The sequence below is a fragment of the Marmota marmota genome, unplaced genomic scaffold (assembly GCF_001458135.2).
Source record: "Marmota marmota marmota unplaced genomic scaffold, marMar, whole genome shotgun sequence".
NCBI lineage: Eukaryota > Metazoa > Chordata > Mammalia > Rodentia > Sciuridae > Marmota > Marmota marmota.
In genome coordinates this window covers 20,391,028-20,408,843 of record NW_026000005.1, presented here as the reverse complement: position 1 = coordinate 20,408,843, position 17,816 = coordinate 20,391,028, and the positions used below count along the sequence as shown (strand labels likewise).

The following is a 17,816-nucleotide window of genomic DNA, read 5'->3' as shown; positions in this document are numbered from 1 at the left end:
TGGTGGAGTTGGGCAGGAACCCAGGTCTTCTGAGGCCCCTGTCTAGAATTCTGTCCAGAATACCATGGTTTTCTGAGATTTCAGTAGCACTATGCCTTCAATCCCACTTAATTTTGTAGTCTTAAAGGTTTTTTTTTTTTTTTTTTTTTTTTTAACAAAAACACTATTCTCTGAAGAAGGCAAAGCTTTTTGATGAATCCTGAAGTTTTCAATAAGAGAGGACATTAATAAACTCCTTGGCCATGATCGCCACTGGGTGGATCATTCATCTTCCCTGAATCTCAGTTTTTCCTGGTTGATTCAACTCCATGTGGTTTGGTCTATGTAACAATTAACATTTATGTGTTATTTTGTCCACTGACTTACTTTGGCTATATTACTGGATCCGTGATAGTTTTGGATGCTTACCTTGGAGGAATAGATGGTCAGTGGGGTTTGTGATGATGGCAAGAGGGAGACATTGAACTCCTCTGGGACATCCGTGATGGTTGGAATTTTGTACTCATCTGAGCTCCGTGAGTACAGGACACCTTCTGGAGAATACTGCAGCTCTTCAGTTGTATAAAGGCCCATTCCCTGAATAAACGCACCTTCAATCTGCAGGGGGATAATTTCAAGCTTTGTGGCATTGCAGCCTTTTATGAAGGCCTTTCTCTGCACCACAACTGTGCTCAGGAAGGGATATCTCTTTAAGTGGGCCAGCACCTACCTGCCCAATATCAATGGCCGGATTTAGGCTGCAACAGGCATCCATGACAATGTCCGTCCTGGTTTTCTGCCCAAAATAAAAATGATCTCCCCATAAAAACTTGTATTAAAAAATACAATTTTCAAGTTTATTCAGACAGTCTCCAGTTATTCCCAAACTCCAGCTGGTGAATTAACACTGCACTGAACTCTGTCAACATTGGAGCTGGCAAGATATCTGCTAAGCTCTTCAAACTGAGTACCAGGACTGGCAGTGACCCTGGAAGATCTTTTCATGGTTCTGACTCCTCTTAAGGGACTACAAAGTCTACAGCATGTTGGTGTGTTTAAGTGAGTCACTTAGTGAATAATTGAGCTTGGTTGTGCATCTAATTTCAACCTGGATTTATCGTTGTAATGTAATTCATGAGCTCATCTAGTCCTCATGATTATCTGATGAAGGTGGCATTATTGCCATTTGACTGAGGAAATCATGTAGCCATGATGTCATGTATGAGTTAGGGGGCTTGCAAGATCTAGGAAGGTATCAAAGGAAAATGTTGAGGCCAACCTAGACTTTGCTACTCTACTTTCTACTCTGAGAAACGGCACATTAATCTGGCCCTTCTGTTTTGGCACAGGGTATGTGCATGCAGGTTGTTAGAGAGTCACAAGGGGCTCCCAAGTGTCTATGGTCTATCTCAGGAATACCTCTGGGGTTTCCTTCTGCCCCTGTTTCCAGTCCTTATTCAGGTAATGTCATTCTTTGTTTGAGTTTAATACCTGTTCTCCTACTTCCTATCTAGCCTTCTGGGTTTGGCATTCCTTTTGACTCTAACCTTGGCCTCTCAGGCATTGGGACCAGCCTTTATCTATCCTCAGCAAGGAGAGGGAAGGGAACAGGCTATACCTCAGTGTGGGCCTTCAATTTACTTCTGTCTTGAAACCCCATATGCTTTGCATTATGGGAGTTGGACAGGGAAAGAGATGACTGTGCACCAACACTGAATCAGTGGCCTGCGTTAGTACACTAACCACAAACACAGCAGCAATAGGCATGCCTTATAACTGGCAGCAGTACGCCTTCATTTGCTTTTTCTGAATTCTCTTTAATTAAAGGAAGTTTTGCATCTTCAAGGAATCAATTATTTTAAGGGATCAAAGTGATACTGAAATTATTGAACCTTTAATTATAAATGTAAGCTGGAAAGAAGAAGGAAGAACACATTTTAACTTTTTTGGCACCATAAATTCTGGAAGATCTTCATGTGGTTTGTTTCTTTAGAGATTTATTCTGAGAGCCTCAGAAAGAATTGACAGATAAAATGGCCTGAATGTTGCATGGGATACAGAAAATTATTTGTTATTTAGTTGAAATTCAAATTAACTGAGTGGTCTTTTTTTTGTTTGCTAAATCTGGCAACATAACTATCAGAGTATGGTGTCTGAAAACTGGTGTGTACCTAAAAACAGCTCTCCATCAAATTGGGTACAGGTATGCAGAAATACTGACATCTGGGCTTTGAAGGACCCTAGAGCAGGGCTCCCCAGGTTAGTCACATGCTGCAATGTGCTGTGCTAATATAATTATCTAAGTGTGCCATGATGTGAAAGACGGTAGGAAGCACAATCAGATGAGCAATCTGTGATCACATGAGTTTGCTTCTTAAAAATGATCTAGAATAAAAATGGAGACACGATATTAACATACCCTGAGGATACCCTTGAATGGAATGTGAAGGCGACTGCTTTCCAGATGGCCCTTCATTCACTGTATTTTTAAATTTTTTATTTCATAAATTTATTTGATTTACTGTATTTAAAAAATTCATATAATATTTAAATTGGTGGAGAAGTTAACCAAAATGGGACAGTAAAAGACATTTTGATATATTTTCATGTTAGTATTTGCAAAGCCCTTTCTATTCTACATAAATTAGTCATTTCTATTTTTGGGCAAGGTTGCCAAAAGGTTTTGTTGGAATAATTTGTGTATAAAATTAATTTAATTTTTTTTTGTACTGGGGATTGAACCCAGGCCACTTTATTCCTGAGCTACATCCCCAGTGCTTTTTATTTTTTTGTACATGGAATTTAAAAGTGTAAGTGTCATTGGTGCATCCCATAAACTTTCTAACAATTTAACACATTTTCATTGTACTATCTTCTATTTAAAGCTTCTATAATCTCTGTTTCTGGAATGGTACCTGTGGTATTCTGAGGGTGTAAGTTGTTAACTTTGGGTTAAATGCAACTCTGTCTCTAATAAGTTTCTCTAATGCTCAATTAAATGACAAACATGAAAAATATTTTCACACCTTCCTTCTCCCAAGTTTTTCTTTAAAGGTAGGTAGTACCCTTGGGAAAATGGACTTTAAGAAACATTAGCCCCTTGCTTTGTGATTTCAAGACATTTGCTCAAGACTATTTGCTAAATGCCTTATCTCTTCAGATGAGAGAACTTGTACCTCCTCAAGAAATAGAAGCTTTTGGATAAAACTTTGGAAAATGATTTTTTGCTGAAAGTGAATAAATATATTTAATACATTAGTCAAATTTGGACTGTCATGAAAAATTCCTTCTTGACCATTAAATGGTCTTTTTAAGAGGAAATTACAAGACAAGGCTGGATCTCTGGACATTCCAATGGAATTGAAAGAATCTTGACACTTATTTTTCTATTCTTTTCTTTCTTTTTGATACAGGGTCTTGGTAAGTTGTCCAGTCTGGCCTTGAACTTGCAATCCTCCTACCTCAGCTTCCCCAGTAGCTAAGATTACAGGTGCATATCCACTATGCCCAGTTGAACTGAAAAAAAAAATCTTATTTTTCTTATCTGAGTGTTATATAATAATGTTGAGCTACTTACTGTAAAATGCAATTTTGTTGTTGATTTTACTTATCAAGAAGAATATTAGACTTGACTTACCTTGTGAGCACCAGTCAGGCAATCAATTTCAACTTCAGAACAGGCAACTCCATAAACATAGTATGGAAATGGGTCTCCCTCCCCCTTCTCCCAGTCTATGAAGGCCTTGTAGCCTCTGAGGGAAGAAATAAAACCCTTTAGCTTGGGAGTGGAAGGTGAAAACAATAATGATTCATTTTAAAAATTATCAAAGTTTTATAATAGTATTTTATTTGATGGATATTCATTTAAACTGGCTTTTTTGTTTGTTTGTCTGTTTGTTTTAAAACCAGGAATTGAACCCAGGTACATTTAGCTAGAATCACATCTCCAGCCCTTTTTATTTTTTATTGTGAGACAGGGTATCACTAAGTTGCTTAAGGCCTTGATAAATATATGAGGCTGGCCTCAAACTAGCAATTCTCTTGCTTCAGCCTCCTGAGCTGCTGGGATTACAGGAGTGTACCATCAAGCCCACTGAAATTGCTACTCTGTGTTTACAACCTACCTGGTTATCCTTTGCCTCATTTTACTCCCTGTGCTACACAGGTAGATGTCACCAAGGGAGAAGCCAATGGACTCTTTTGGCCTGGACCTCACAATGGATCTCCATGTTGAAATCTGAAGTTTGAGCTCAAGCCCTGCCAGTACATTGGGAATCTCAATGGATTTTAATCAAGTGTTTCCAGTGGGACCTACAGACTGTGCTACCCAAAGTCATAGGGGACAGATGATAACTCAGCCTGGTTTAAAAAAAAAAAGAAAGAAAGAAAAGAAAAAGTGGGGCCAGTAATTCAGAGGTTTTTTTTTTTTTTAAATTTTTTAAATTTGTTGATAGACCTTTATTTATTTATTTAAATGTGGTGCTGAGAAACGAACCCAGTACCTCACACATGCCAAGCGAGTGTGCTACTGCTCAGCCCCAGCCCCAGCCCCAGCCCCAGCCCCAGTAATTCAGAGTTTTAATTTATGCTGGAATGTGTATGCAGACTGAGGGCTGGATTGTTGTCTTCCTGGGTAGATGAACTCAGGAATTTGGAACTCATTGCATATGTGCACTGCGCCAGGCTGTTGCCTATTTCCCCCCCATGACATTGCTTTGCTATTTCATTTGTGTGTGCATGCGTAATTTGATGGTTTATTTCATCAGATTATAAAAGCAATGGCTTCTACTTCTTGTTTTTTTTTTTTTTTTTTTTGTGGTGCTGGAATGGAACCCAGAAGTGCTCTCCCACTGAGTTACACCCCACCCCCACCTTCAGCTCTTCACTTCTTGAAAGTGACTACCAGTTCTCTTTGTTCTATTCAATTGGCTTGCATTTACCAAGACTCTCTCCACTGACAGACACTGCATAAATGATGATTATGGTTATCACCTTGCCCATCATCTTCTGCCCTGTTAGGAACTCCAAAAGAGAAAGTTTCCATCATAAAGAAAGGGAGGTTTGTGCAACTCAGTTGCAAGTTATTTCTAATGATAAAATATTCCTATTACTCACAATAAAGGATATAGTAAATAATGATTAGATAAGTCAAATTGAGTTTGTTAGGCCTAACATATTTTTATTATTAAATATTTCTTTAAAGATAAATCAAGGCCTATGTGAAATCACAGAATTTTGAGTTTAGAAGACCTTCAGCAACCATACAATAAAATCTTAATTACAGATGAGAGAATTTAGGCCTAGAGCAACTGGGTTACCTCAAATTTTCTTAGCTGAGTTAAGATACTTTAATTTTAAGGCTTGGGCTGGGGCTCAGCGGTAGCACACCAACCTAGCATGTGTGAGGCACTGGGTTCGATTCTCAGCACCACATATAAATAAATAAGTAAAACAAAGATCTATTAACAATTTAAAAAACTTAAAAAAAAGATACTTTAATTTTTACCTGAAGTATCCAGTGGCTGAGAGACTGATTCTTTGCTCAAAGGCTGCTTCTATCTGCAGAATGGGCATATGTAGTCAAAATGAAGTAGATATACCATTTGATAAGTAAAAATGAAAAAAATTCTATATTATCAAAATTGACATCAGATTGTTGCTGGTGCTTTGCCCTTAATAGTATACTTTTCATAGTAATTTACCCTCGGCTGGCATCATGACAATTTCTCTCTGATTGAGTTTCTTTTCTTAAATTTATTTATTTTTTTTAAATTTTGTTTGTTCTTTTTAGATATACATGACAGTGGAATGCATTTTGATATATTATACATAGATGGAATATAACTTATTCTAATTAGGATCCCATTCTTGTGGTTGTACATGATGTGGAGTTTCACTGGTGGTATATTTATTCTGATTGAGTTTAGAAGTTTGTATTAAACAAAGGTAAACTTGAAACCTGCTTCATATTCATATTATATGGGCTAAATTCACAAGTTATTTGGGCTTCATTTCTAAGTGTTAAAATTCTAGTAAGTATATGTACATAAGTATGAGATAATTGTTCTAATGAAAACAGATGTCAGATATTGTGAGGTTGGATTAAGTGAGTCATTTATCTTGAGACATATTAGTAACGAGGCCTTTTAGTTTTCTTCCTCCCTACTCAAACTATCAATATCTTTGACTTAAGAAGGCTCAGATTTTCTTCTCCTTTTCTACTTAGGTAGAATGGGTAAAGTCCTCTGAGTATTCTTCATTCACTTCCCTTTCTTTTCCCGGTGACTGCTATTTCCTGTGCACACTCTCGGTACAACCTGGCAGGCATCCTGGCATGCCTTTCTCAATCTTTCTGCCCTTTCACAGAAATCCACTCAATTGGAGAATAACTTTCTCAGGGGAAGAAGCATGCTGTAGCACTGTGACAGAGACTTAGAGAAACTGTCCTATGTAGACTGACTGTGCGCTGCTGTGACACTCTCTAAGCACTGCTTCCGATTATTTCCTCATTTGTAATAACAAATGCAGAGGAACACTTACCCAGTTTTCCCATGTGCCTTCTGGATTTTTCTTAATGATTGGCTCAAGGCGTTTCAGAAGGATCTGACAAGCATTCTTAAAGAAATAAAGAAGACAGCCACATCAATGTTTATAGCAGCTCAATTCACTATAGCTAAACTATGGAACCAACCTACATGCCCTTCAACAGATGAATGGATAAAGAAAATGTGGTATATATACACAATGAATATTATTCAACCTTAAAGAAGAATGAAATTACGGCATTTGCCATAAATGGATGGAGCTGGAGAATATCATGCTAAGCGAAATAAGCCAATCTTCAAAAACCAAAGGCTGAATGTTTTCTCTGATAAGCAGATGCTGATCCATAATGGCTGGGGCCAGGTAGGGAAGAATAAATGAACTTTGGATTGAGCAGAGGGGAGTGAGGGAAGGGAAAGGGTGTGGGTATGGGATGGATGGTAGAATGAGATGGACATTATTACCCTATATATGTGTATGATTACACAAACAGTGTGACTCTGGACCATGTTCAGCCATGTTCCATTTGTGTACAATGTGTAAAAATGCATTCTACTCTCATGTATAACTAATTAGAACAAATTAAAAAATTAAACAAGAAAATAAATAAAGAAGAAAATCCACATTAGGAAAGAGCCTACTGGTTAGGGTTTGTGTGAAAGACGATTCATTGATCATTCATTTGGTCAGAAAATGTTTATAAAGAGCTTGCTCCTGCTAATCTGAGAACAGAGATAACACAGCCCCTGCTCTTAAGTATCTGTTACTGGAGGTTTTTTCCCCTCTTCATGATACACTTCCTGTGAAAATATGGGTTCTACTGAATTTATATTTCCAGATCTTCTTTCTTAGATGAATCAGATTTTTAATTCCTTCTTCTGCTTTTTTACATTTTTATTCTATACTTTCTTCTGCATTTTCCAGCAATTAAAATAAATGGAGTAAACATTTCATTTTCCTTCAAATTTGTGCTCTTCAGTCTGAAGCAATGACATGCTAATGACCCTCCAGGTCTGAAACACTGAATTCTCTGTTCATTCTTCCATCTGTTCATTCACTTACCATCGAATTGCTACAATGAAGGCCTTGGCTTTGGATTTGAAATGAGAACATAAGAAACTTGACCTATAATAACCTAGATCCACAAAATTTCTAATCCTTAAAATAGAAACCTGAAACTCAATATGCAGGAAGATAGATTAACATTTAGTTTGAGTTGACAACTCCCATACACACCGACCTGTTTCCCTCCTAGATTGGATTCTACCCCAAACTGGATCTGATGAATTTGAGGGTTTTCACAAATTTGTTCTGAGCAAAATAGAGTTCTTGCTTTTTTACCCTTTTATATGTCACCATATAGGTAAGACTGATTGGAAATCAGTGCTTCTGGGCGGCATCTATTCAGTGTCCAAAGTGGCGGGGTCGGGGCGGGGGGCAGGAGATATGTCTCTAATAATGTTCTAATGGAAAAGTGAATAGTTTGTAACAGAAACTTTATGAATACAGTATCTTTTACTTCAAAAGTATATGCAATCAGCTGAGCTTGGTGGCACTCAAGAGGCTGAGGCTGGAGGATGGAGAGTTTAAAGACAGCCTCAGCAAAAGTGAGATGCTAAGCAACTCAGTGAGACAGTAATAAATACAAAATAAGGCTAGGGATGTGGCTCAGTGGTCAAGGGCCCCAGAGTTCAATCCCTGGTACCAATAAATAAATAAATAAATAAATAAATAAAAATTTAAAAAGTATATGCAATCAGATATTTGAATTAGAGACTAGGAAGTCATGATTTTATTCTGAAATAGTGCAAATTTAGTGCTTGTTAAAGACATCAATTAGAAAATAAGTACAAAGGAAAGCTGAGTACTCTGGTAGAACCACACTGATTATAACACTATACCTGTACCATATGTGCTTGGCTGGGGTTTGGCTGACCTGCCTGCCTGCCTATAAGAACTTGCTTGTGCCAGGGGAAACTAGCACAGCTCCGTTTTTCTTGGTACTGAAATTTCTTTTGTGTCTTCCAGCAATAGAGATTCCCTGTTCACCAAAATTCTTTCTCCCTCCTTCCAAGGTACCTATGCATATGGTTTGCCACTACTCTACATTTCCCAACCCCCCTTGCAGTTAGATATGGTCCAAGACTAGTTCTGCTTATAGATTATGAGTGGAAGTGACTTGCATCTCTTCCAGTCTGGCCTGGAGTCTTCCTCATGGGCCCTTCCTTGCATATTGGAGTGATGGGGCTCAAGGCTACCTTGAAAGCCCCTTGTTGCAGATGAAGGAGCCACTATCACATGTGGGCACGTGAATGACCAAATGCTCCCTCTGGACTGATATGTATGCAAGAAAAGGATTTCTGTTGTGTTTGAGCCATTATATTCTGCATCAATTTTTCACCTCATGTTAGCTTACTCCAAGTAATATACTCTCTCTTTTTAAAAATTTTTATATTGAAGAGTTTATTTGAGCATTTGAGGACTTGTGAATCAGACAGCACTTGACATCCTGATACACTCTCTTGACATTTTGGTTATCCTATGATCATGTTAGCGACCCGGATGATTTCTCTGAAGCTAACTGCTATACCTTTATCCAGCTAAGAAAACAGGAGATTTGGGGAAAGCACACTGGGAAAGACAGGAGAGATCACCTGCACAGCTCTGCCATTGACATCTGCACCGATGGACGCTGCTGTTGCAATTGTATTAGGTACCGTTGCTGTGCTTGTTTCACAGATGTGCAGATAAGACATGGGGACTTTTAATTCACGGCTGGCCACCTATGGGAAAGGGAAATATTTTCAAGTCCACAGGGATTTCTATGAAGACTTAATTAATTACTTTTCCTTAATAATGAAAAATTACATTCATGATAGACTTTAAAAACCTAAGCTAATATGTTTTTAAATAACTTTTAAATATGCATGCATGCATTAATTTAATTTAATGCATGCATTAAAATAACTTTTCAGTAGTACCTTACTCTGTTTTTTAAGGGGTTTTTTTTGTCTTGATAATATGTTAAAGTGCTTTTTCTTTTCAAATTTCTGCCTTTAGAACATTAAAGTTGAGATTTTCAGGAACTTATTTGTTGGAGTGATAGGAAGAAATTGAGACAGATGATGAATAGATAGAGATTAATTAGATTTATTGACTCAAAATTTGCTCTGAAGTCTGTTGGTGTCAGTCTTAGATGAACTTGGAAAGACCGTGAGGTCTTCTTTCTTGCCTTCATCTCATCTTAACTTTAGTTTATTCCTTTTTTTCTTCTATTTGTTCCCTCTTGTTTATACTTCTCTAGTATTGCTCTTTGTAGTCTTTTTTTCTGTTTGTTTTCTTCTAGCTTCTCTAGGAAATACATGTAGAAGTTAAGATATTTAATCAGAAAGAAATGAAAAAAAAAAAGAGGAGCAAAGAAATGGAAAGGAGAGAGGTAGGAAGAAAAAAGCACTATTTTGGCTGCTGTCGTCTTTTTTTTTTTGTGTTTGTTTATTTTTGCAAAAACACCTTCTCAAGATGTCTGTAGGTATGTATCTGTTCTTGTCCCCAAATGCCAATCTTTTAATTAAGGCCACTAACTATTGAGTTCCCCCACAAAGATGCAACATTAAGAAAAGAAAATATCATTGTTTCTTAGCTGTGAAAATCCAAAAAGAATGTACTGGTTCATTCAACTGAGAAGGACAGATGGAGCTAGTGTCAGGTTATGTCTGCAGGTAGGAACTTTATGTTCTTTTAAGTTCTCTTGGCCTCTTGCATTGTTATTATTATTTTTTTCTACATTTTCCTTACAACAGTAGATAGGCTTTTTACATGGCACAGAATTGCCAGCCACTCCGGGCCTACAGCATAATCTCTAGCATCTACCTGTCTGGGACACTGATTGGCTTGCATGAGTCACTCCCTCTCTTCCTGCAGCAGGTGGAGTTCGGAATTGGTTAGGCCCAGATCTTGCAGCTATATCAGTGGCAGTTGTGGGAGCAAGGAGGACGATGGGGTTAAAAGGAAACTGAACTGAGGAGTACTTTAGAACCATGTAAAATGTGGTTCTAATATTCTGAAAATGAAAATATTCTGATAATGAAAAGTTCTAAATGTGCACTGTAACAATCTAATACATTTGTCACAAGGTTAAATGTATTCAATATAGGGGATTATTCTTTTATTCTTCTAAGATATTCTTCCTAGTTTCCATGTATGTGTATATATTAACATATCCTTTAAAAATATAGGATGATAGTTGACGAAATACTTGCTCTTCAAATAAAATGCCAGCAACCTAACATTGTTGTGTGAAATAAAAAATTATACCTACTGGTCTTAAAATAGAATACCTGAAAAACTCCTCCTCTTGGTAAACCAGCATGGAACACCCTCCATATGCTCTATGGGCTCATGAGTGGCATCTTCACTAACAACCGCCTCCATCCCTATGCCCTGGAGCAGTATTACACACATATGGGATTTCTGCCACCTCAATAACTGTATTTTGTATGTAAGAAGCCTTTCAACTAAATAGTCAGGGTCTTAGAGTTTGAATCATCATTTACCCAAATTTCAGTCATGTCAACCATGTGATAAAAATTATTGATTTAATTACACTTATTTTACCTGCAGCATTTTGGTGTGAATCCCTTGTCCCAGTTCGTTGCCTCCATGTGTGACCAATACAGACCCATCTGTGTAGATATGAACAAGTGCAGCTGCCTATAAAACAATCCAGAAGGCACAGCTCAGTGCAAGGTGGCACTCAGGAAGTTTAATGTAAGACATGAGGTGGGGAGCTGGGTGCTGTGGCACATGCCTGTAATCTCAGTGGCTCAGGAGGTTGAGGCAGGAGGATTGAGATTTCAAAGCCAGCCTCAGCAAAAGTGAGGCACTAAGCAACTCAGTGAGACCCTGTCTCTAAATAAAATACAAAATAGGGCTGGGGATGTGGTTCAGTGGCCTGAGTTCAATTCCCAGTATCCCCCTCAAAAGAAAAAAAAAAAAAGAAAAAGAAAAAAGAAAAAAGAAATCAGGTGGGGAAATACATCTCACAGAGCATTGAGGGTCAGAGAGGCAGGGTTTTCTGGTACAATTCTCAAGTTTACTTCTGGTTTGTGCAAAAAGTCACTTGTAAAGCAGTTTAGGAACCTGGGCAGTCAGAACCCTTTTGGAAACCTCAGGAGTTGTGAGTATTGGTTCCAAATGTTTGAAAGTTGGCTCCTGCTTAAAGTCCCTGTTTATAAAGAGCTTGCTCCTGCTAATCTGAGAACAGAGATAACACAGACCATAAAGCAAATGAATTTAATACTTTATCAGCTCTACACATATGAAAAGGAATATGACGTGGTTCTTCTTCAAGTAGTTCACAACAAAGTGGGGAGACAGGGTAGAATCCAGGCATCATAGTATACCATGATCAGTGACACACTGAGATATAGGGGCCCTGGGAGACCTCAGCAGACAGGTCCAACTTCTCCCATGCTGCTCAGGGTTGGATTCTCTGAAGTGACAACTGAATGGAGTCAGGAAGGAGAGAAGGGTTTGCCAGTGGACACGGTAGGCAAAATCTCCCTATTGCCTGTGAGGGAACACCCTGCTCCTATTACAACATAAAGCCCTTTGGTTCTGTTTTTGTTGCTTTTTTCCAGCTTCATCCCTTCCCTTGCCCCACTGCTGTTCCTCTCTTACTTATGCTGTTCTCTATTCCTGGCTTGCTCCTCCTCCTGATCTTTCCCTGTCTGCTCAGACTCCAGACTTATACCCACAGTCTCTGTTCTGTTAACATTCCCCTGAATGCTTTTCATCCCATCTGGAAAAGATCAATCCGCCCCTTCTCTGTAGTTCCTCTTACCAGAAGTATTGGGTTGAATAGTGTTCCTGTCTCCCTGCCACTACTCCAACCACTGCCATTCATGTAGCACCTCCAATGTAACCTTATTTGGAAACAGTCTTTGCTGATATAATTAGTTAAGATGAAGCTGGACTAAATGAGAGTGGTCTCTAATGACAGGTGTCCTGATAAGACCATGTGAAGACACCAGGGAAGGTGCCTATGGAGAGACGAGTTGATCATTGGAGTTATGCTGCCATAAGCCAAGCAGCAACAGGAGCCACCAGAGGCTGGAAGAGGCAAGGAAGGAGTCTTTCCAGAATCCAGAAGGGGAGAGACCTGCTGATACTTTGATTTTGGACTTTCAGTTTCTCAAACTGTGAGAGAACAAATTTGTTGTTTTAATCTACCTACTTTGTGGCATAAATAGTGTTCAAGGACTAAAACAAGAGGTAACAAACTCTGCCAAGAAAGGGCCCCTGATCCTGTGCACCTTTGTGTCCTCTGGAGAAACTTGAGCAGATCTGAATCACAGAGACACTATACAAAAGTTTGCAGAGTAAATGGATGGTAAGGTGGAAGAAGGAGGGATTAAGATTTCAGCCCATTCCTGTCTGGAGATGCCTGAAGGCCCCAGGAAGGCTTGGAGGGGCGGGGAATGCCAAGGTGTGTAGGCGCTAATAACAGTCTTTCCCCACTGTGGGTCTTTGACTCCCTCTGAGAACACTGTTCTCACTGTCAATAGAGAGTAAGGGATCTGATCCTACATTGTGAGTCATCAGCTGACCTGAAATAACACCTCTCCACTCCTAGCCTTGGTTCCTGGTGCATCAATTTAGAACTGAGGGGAAGACAAGGCCTTTCAAAAGGAGATTTAAAGTCATTGCTTGATTTAATTTTTTTTTTTTTTTTTGGTGAGATGAGGAGTTGGCTCCCATGGATGAGATCAGTGAGGCTGTGGTTTAGTGAGAAGTGAACATCTAGGTGAAGAGAGGTGTGATAGAACAAAAAATTATTATTTAGTCTTTGTAGTTGGTTCTTGGTATAGAGCTTCTAAAACCCTGGAATGTGTTGTTGTCCCAGGAGACTTCACTCATTTCAGACACCAGGGTCAAATGGGGTGCCAGACTATTCACAGTCTTCCTGCTGACAGTTGATTTGGGATTTTCACTAGACCTGCTCAGTTTTGGTCATTTTCTGGAACAAAGAACTCAGGAAAGCACATTCCTTATGATGCTTACCAATTCATTATAAAAGACACAACTCAGGGAGAGCTGAATGAAGAGATACATGGGGCGGGGCATGGGGGAAGGATTGTCTTTTGTCTGTTAATAAGATAACTCATGGATGCCTAGGTGACTTTAGGATGAGGGGAACTGGTGTGTGCATGTGAGTGTGCGTGAGTGTGAGCATCCTTCAGCCCTTCCCACCTGTCCAGGTGGGGGGATTCTGGGCTGGTGAACCCCCAGAAGGCACAGGTACCCTGTGTCCCTCCCAGTTGGTGTTGGAGAGTTGGTTTAGAAAAGACAGAATATTTGGTGTCAGAAAGAAACCATACAGGCAGCTGTCTGGGGTCCCAGCCATTGATCTAGTCCAGCTTGCAGACCTGTTAGTTAAACTTCCTCTATTTATAGAAAAGGTACCTTGCCCTGGAAGAGAAATGTGACTCAGAAGCCCAGTGCATCTCATCCTACCCATAGGAGCAAGAACCCTGGGAAGTCCCTCTGGGCTGTCCTGGAGAGGGGCTTAGGGCTGTCCTGGGTGACTTCTAGTGTTCCAGGAACCCTGCCAAGTGCTCTGCATTCCATATTTCACAGAATCCTCATCAGTCTGAAGAGAGAGATTGTTATTATAACATTTTATGATGGAGGAAGCTGAGATTCAGAGAGGTTAAATAACTTGCTTTGACATACACACAAGGAGATCTAATGTGTGTAAGATTTTTCCCAGTTGCTGGGTTTTCTAATTTTGGTGGTCCGTAATGGCGTAACAACCATTCCCAGTTTTCTAACAGCCTTCCTGCCCATGACTCATTGGGATACAGGGAAGACTTGTCCGTCCCAGTCCTCACATTATTTAAGTGACTCATCTGCATGCTGACCTTCCTCTTTCCTTTGGCTGGTGAATGACTTGCCTCTTCCATTTGCATATTTACCTTGGAAGATTTCTAATGCCCACTCCCATTTCCCCACCAGAACTGACAGATTCTTTAGAGAGGAAACTGCCAGCTAGTAGAGCAATATGGAATGACTTCTCTGCCGAAGACTTAGCAGGACACCATGGAGTGTTGCGGTCTCTGGGTATACAGATCAGGAGTAGCCTATTTTCCCCCACCCTGTTCCCTGAGATCCTTGAGCTCAGAAAGCACAGCAGCTGTTGTGGGTTCCTGTTCCTTTCTGAGTAGTGGGAGGCAACGGGGCCAGGAGTGTTCTGCCAGGAGGGTGACTTACCTGATGAAAGCTTGTTGCAGCAAAGCCCACAGAGAACTTCATGGGGATAATAGCAATGCCTTTCTTCTTCCAGTAGTTCTTCTTGTTGAACTCTTCCACTTGCATTCTTCTGCTGTAAAAGGAAGACCTTTCCAGACATTCGTTCCAACATCTTATCAGGGTCTCAGGGCTGAATGCTTGTTTGTAGATGGTTTTATCAACTGTTTTATACATGTTTTTCTCCCTAATCTGAAGGAGATGGGAAATACAGTCAGTAGTTGTGGTAAGACAGACACTGACCACCAAACACACTTAAAAAGTCTTTCCATTAAACTACAAACTTTGGTAGGGGGAAGGTCATTTTTTTTTCTTGTTTTCTTTGAATAGCATGCGGTGCTGTAAAAACAATTTTTTAAATCTCTTCATTAATGCATCTTTTAAGGTAGCTCCCCTACCCCCAGAAGTGGCAGGCAGTGGATAATGCCATGCCCTAGGCCTAGGGAAGCAGAATTTTCTTTTTTTCCCACAAGGTTCAGAGGATGAAGCAGAGCTGATAGACAGTATATATTTTTTTTTTTTTTAGAATTTTTTTTTAATATTTATTTTTTAGTTATCGGCAGATACAACATGTTTGTTTTTTTGTATGTGGTGCTGAGGATCGAACCCGGGCCGCACGCATGCCAGGCGAGTGCGCTACCACTTGAGCCACATCCCCAGCCCTGATAGACAGTATATTAAAACCAAGATTTAGTGTCATAACTGAGGATTTGTTCTGCTACAGAGGAGTATATTTGTATATAATGACAGAGAATCTCCTCTAAGTTTTCCAATTGCCTTTGGAATGTATGGTCAAGTTTTTTAAAGAATTTATTTGAATAGGGTGTGTTTTATAGCTTGGGAACTTGGAACACTCAAAGAAAAAAGTCTATTGAGAAATACCCAGGGGTTTTTCATTATCCCCATCTTGTTCCAATAACAATAAAAGGATTACTGTGTTGTTATCAGCAACAACACTGGAATAATACTATATACTTCATGAGAACAAATATTTTAATGAATGTGAATTTATTCGATTCTGCAGGAGCACTATTGAGGTAAGTCATCTTGTCTTCATCTTATGGATAAGGAAACTGAGCCACAACGAGTGACTCTCTTTGTTCTTGGGGTTCCACTTGCCTAGATTACCTTCCCACCACTTGTGCCTATTGTTCCTCAAGGCCAATCTCAAGTGCCATCTTCTCCAGAAAGTTCTTCCTGATTCCTCTCCCTTCAAGCCACTGTGATGTCTTCTTCCTTTGTGCCCATGGTACATTTACCTGATGTCTCTTAAGAAATCTATTGTTTCCCTGGTACAATATGAGGTGTTCTTTTGTGTGGAGACCCTTGTCAATCTCCTCAACAATCACAAATTATACACCTGGAGGTCCCTGTTGAATTTAGGGATAAAGAAGTTCAAGAAACAATGCCTAGAGAGTCCTTGCTGGTGCAGAGGGTCTATATTGCAGAAAGGCTGGAAGTGGAAAAAGTAGACTAGGGTCTGATTGGAATGTGTGAGAAGTAGAAGAGCATTATCAACAATTACCCCAATTACTGAGGCTGCCTCTCCCTGTTCTAGTATACTGTACAACCTGTGTGCTTTCTAGTATATTACATAAAATAATAATTTTAGAGGGTATTCATTTGGCAGTATCTCTCAGAAGCTTTTCAGTGCACCAGAAGTCCATTTCTATAAGTTTAGTTTATCCTAGATACACCTACACAACGGGGTAAAATACACCCTTGGTACATATGTAACCAAGATGTTTATTGCAACATGATTTTGATAACCAAAACGAGTAACAACCTAAAGGTGTATCATATTACAAAGTCATGAAAAAAAAAAAAGAATAGATCATTCCACTGACATGGTAAGATGACCATGACATATTGTCAGGTAGAAAAATAAATGTATAGAATGATATATATATTATGGTTCCATTTCGGTAAGTAACTATGTGCACATATATAGAGAGTATGTGTATATATATATATATGAATACAAATGGATGGGTAAAGATAAAAAAGTAAACATGGGACTCTTAATAATAGTTACCTTTGACCAACAGGAATGAGGGATGAGAAAGAAGATGTTCACTTTTTACTTTGATTATTTCAGTGTGGTTTGAATATTTTGTGAGTAATTATTTGTATATAAATTAAAAAAAAGAAAAAGAGAAATTTTTGCCTTAGGAGGGAAGAAGATAGGAAGAGATGAGTTCTTGTAGGTATCTCTTAATTTATTGAATGCTGAGCCAGGACTCATTTGTTTGTTTTTTCTAGTTCATTTCCTTGGGACAAGGTAGCCAATTTGCCCCCTGGTCTGACTCTTCACCAACCTTGGTTATGACCTGATTACATTCCTACCATTTCTGGCGGGAGGCCACATTTGGCTGCTACAGCTGTGATGCAAGATTCTGTCACCAAGGTTCCTTGTGGGAAGCCAAACCCACGAAAAGCTGTATTGGATGGCAAATTTGTCATGCATGCACGGCCCCGGAATCTAAGGTTGCGGATTTTATATGCATTTTCCAGCTTTAGTATAAGAAATTCTGTTACCTAAAGTAGAAGGAGATATTCACATTTATTGGCCATCACATCCTGCCTCCCCCTCCTTTTCTCTAAAAATCAAGTACAATAAGTAAAGACTCATCTGGAAATTTTGCACTCTTTTCACAATTAAGGATGTGGTTAGTTTTTTTTTTTTTTTTTTAATGCTACCAGGGGCACTTAACCACTAAGCCACATCCTCAGCCCCTTTTTATACTTTATTTAAAGACAGGGTCTCACTGAGTAGCTTAGGGCCTTGCCAAGTTGCTGAGACTGGCATTGAGCTCTAGACTCTCCTGCCTCAGCCTCCCAAGCTGCTGGGATTAACAGGCATGCACCACCGCAGCCGAAGTTTTTTGCTATATCCCCAGCCCAACATGATTATTATTATTTTTTTAATATTTATTTATTTATTTATTTAGTTCTCGGTGGACACAACATCTTTGTTTGTATGTGAT

General features: G+C 39.2%; 1 protein-coding gene across 1 annotated transcript in view; it reads right to left on the bottom strand.

The window, feature by feature from the left end:
- Window positions 1-17,816, bottom strand: part of LOC107138360 (aldehyde oxidase 2) — an 83,765-nt gene that overhangs the window by 17,311 nt on the left and 48,638 nt on the right. Inside the window, exons 25-33 of the mRNA XM_048808982.1 lie at window positions 17,176-17,367; window positions 14,794-15,021; window positions 11,137-11,232; window positions 9,177-9,305; window positions 6,520-6,594; window positions 5,486-5,538; window positions 3,617-3,731; window positions 710-775; window positions 409-597 (exon numbers count right to left, since the gene is read on the bottom strand). Of these exons, the coding sequence (XP_048664939.1) occupies window positions 409-597; window positions 710-775; window positions 3,617-3,731; window positions 5,486-5,538; window positions 6,520-6,594; window positions 9,177-9,305; window positions 11,137-11,232; window positions 14,794-15,021; window positions 17,176-17,367 (1,143 nt within the window). The remainder of the gene's footprint in view (window positions 1-408; window positions 598-709; window positions 776-3,616; window positions 3,732-5,485; window positions 5,539-6,519; window positions 6,595-9,176; window positions 9,306-11,136; window positions 11,233-14,793; window positions 15,022-17,175; window positions 17,368-17,816) is intronic.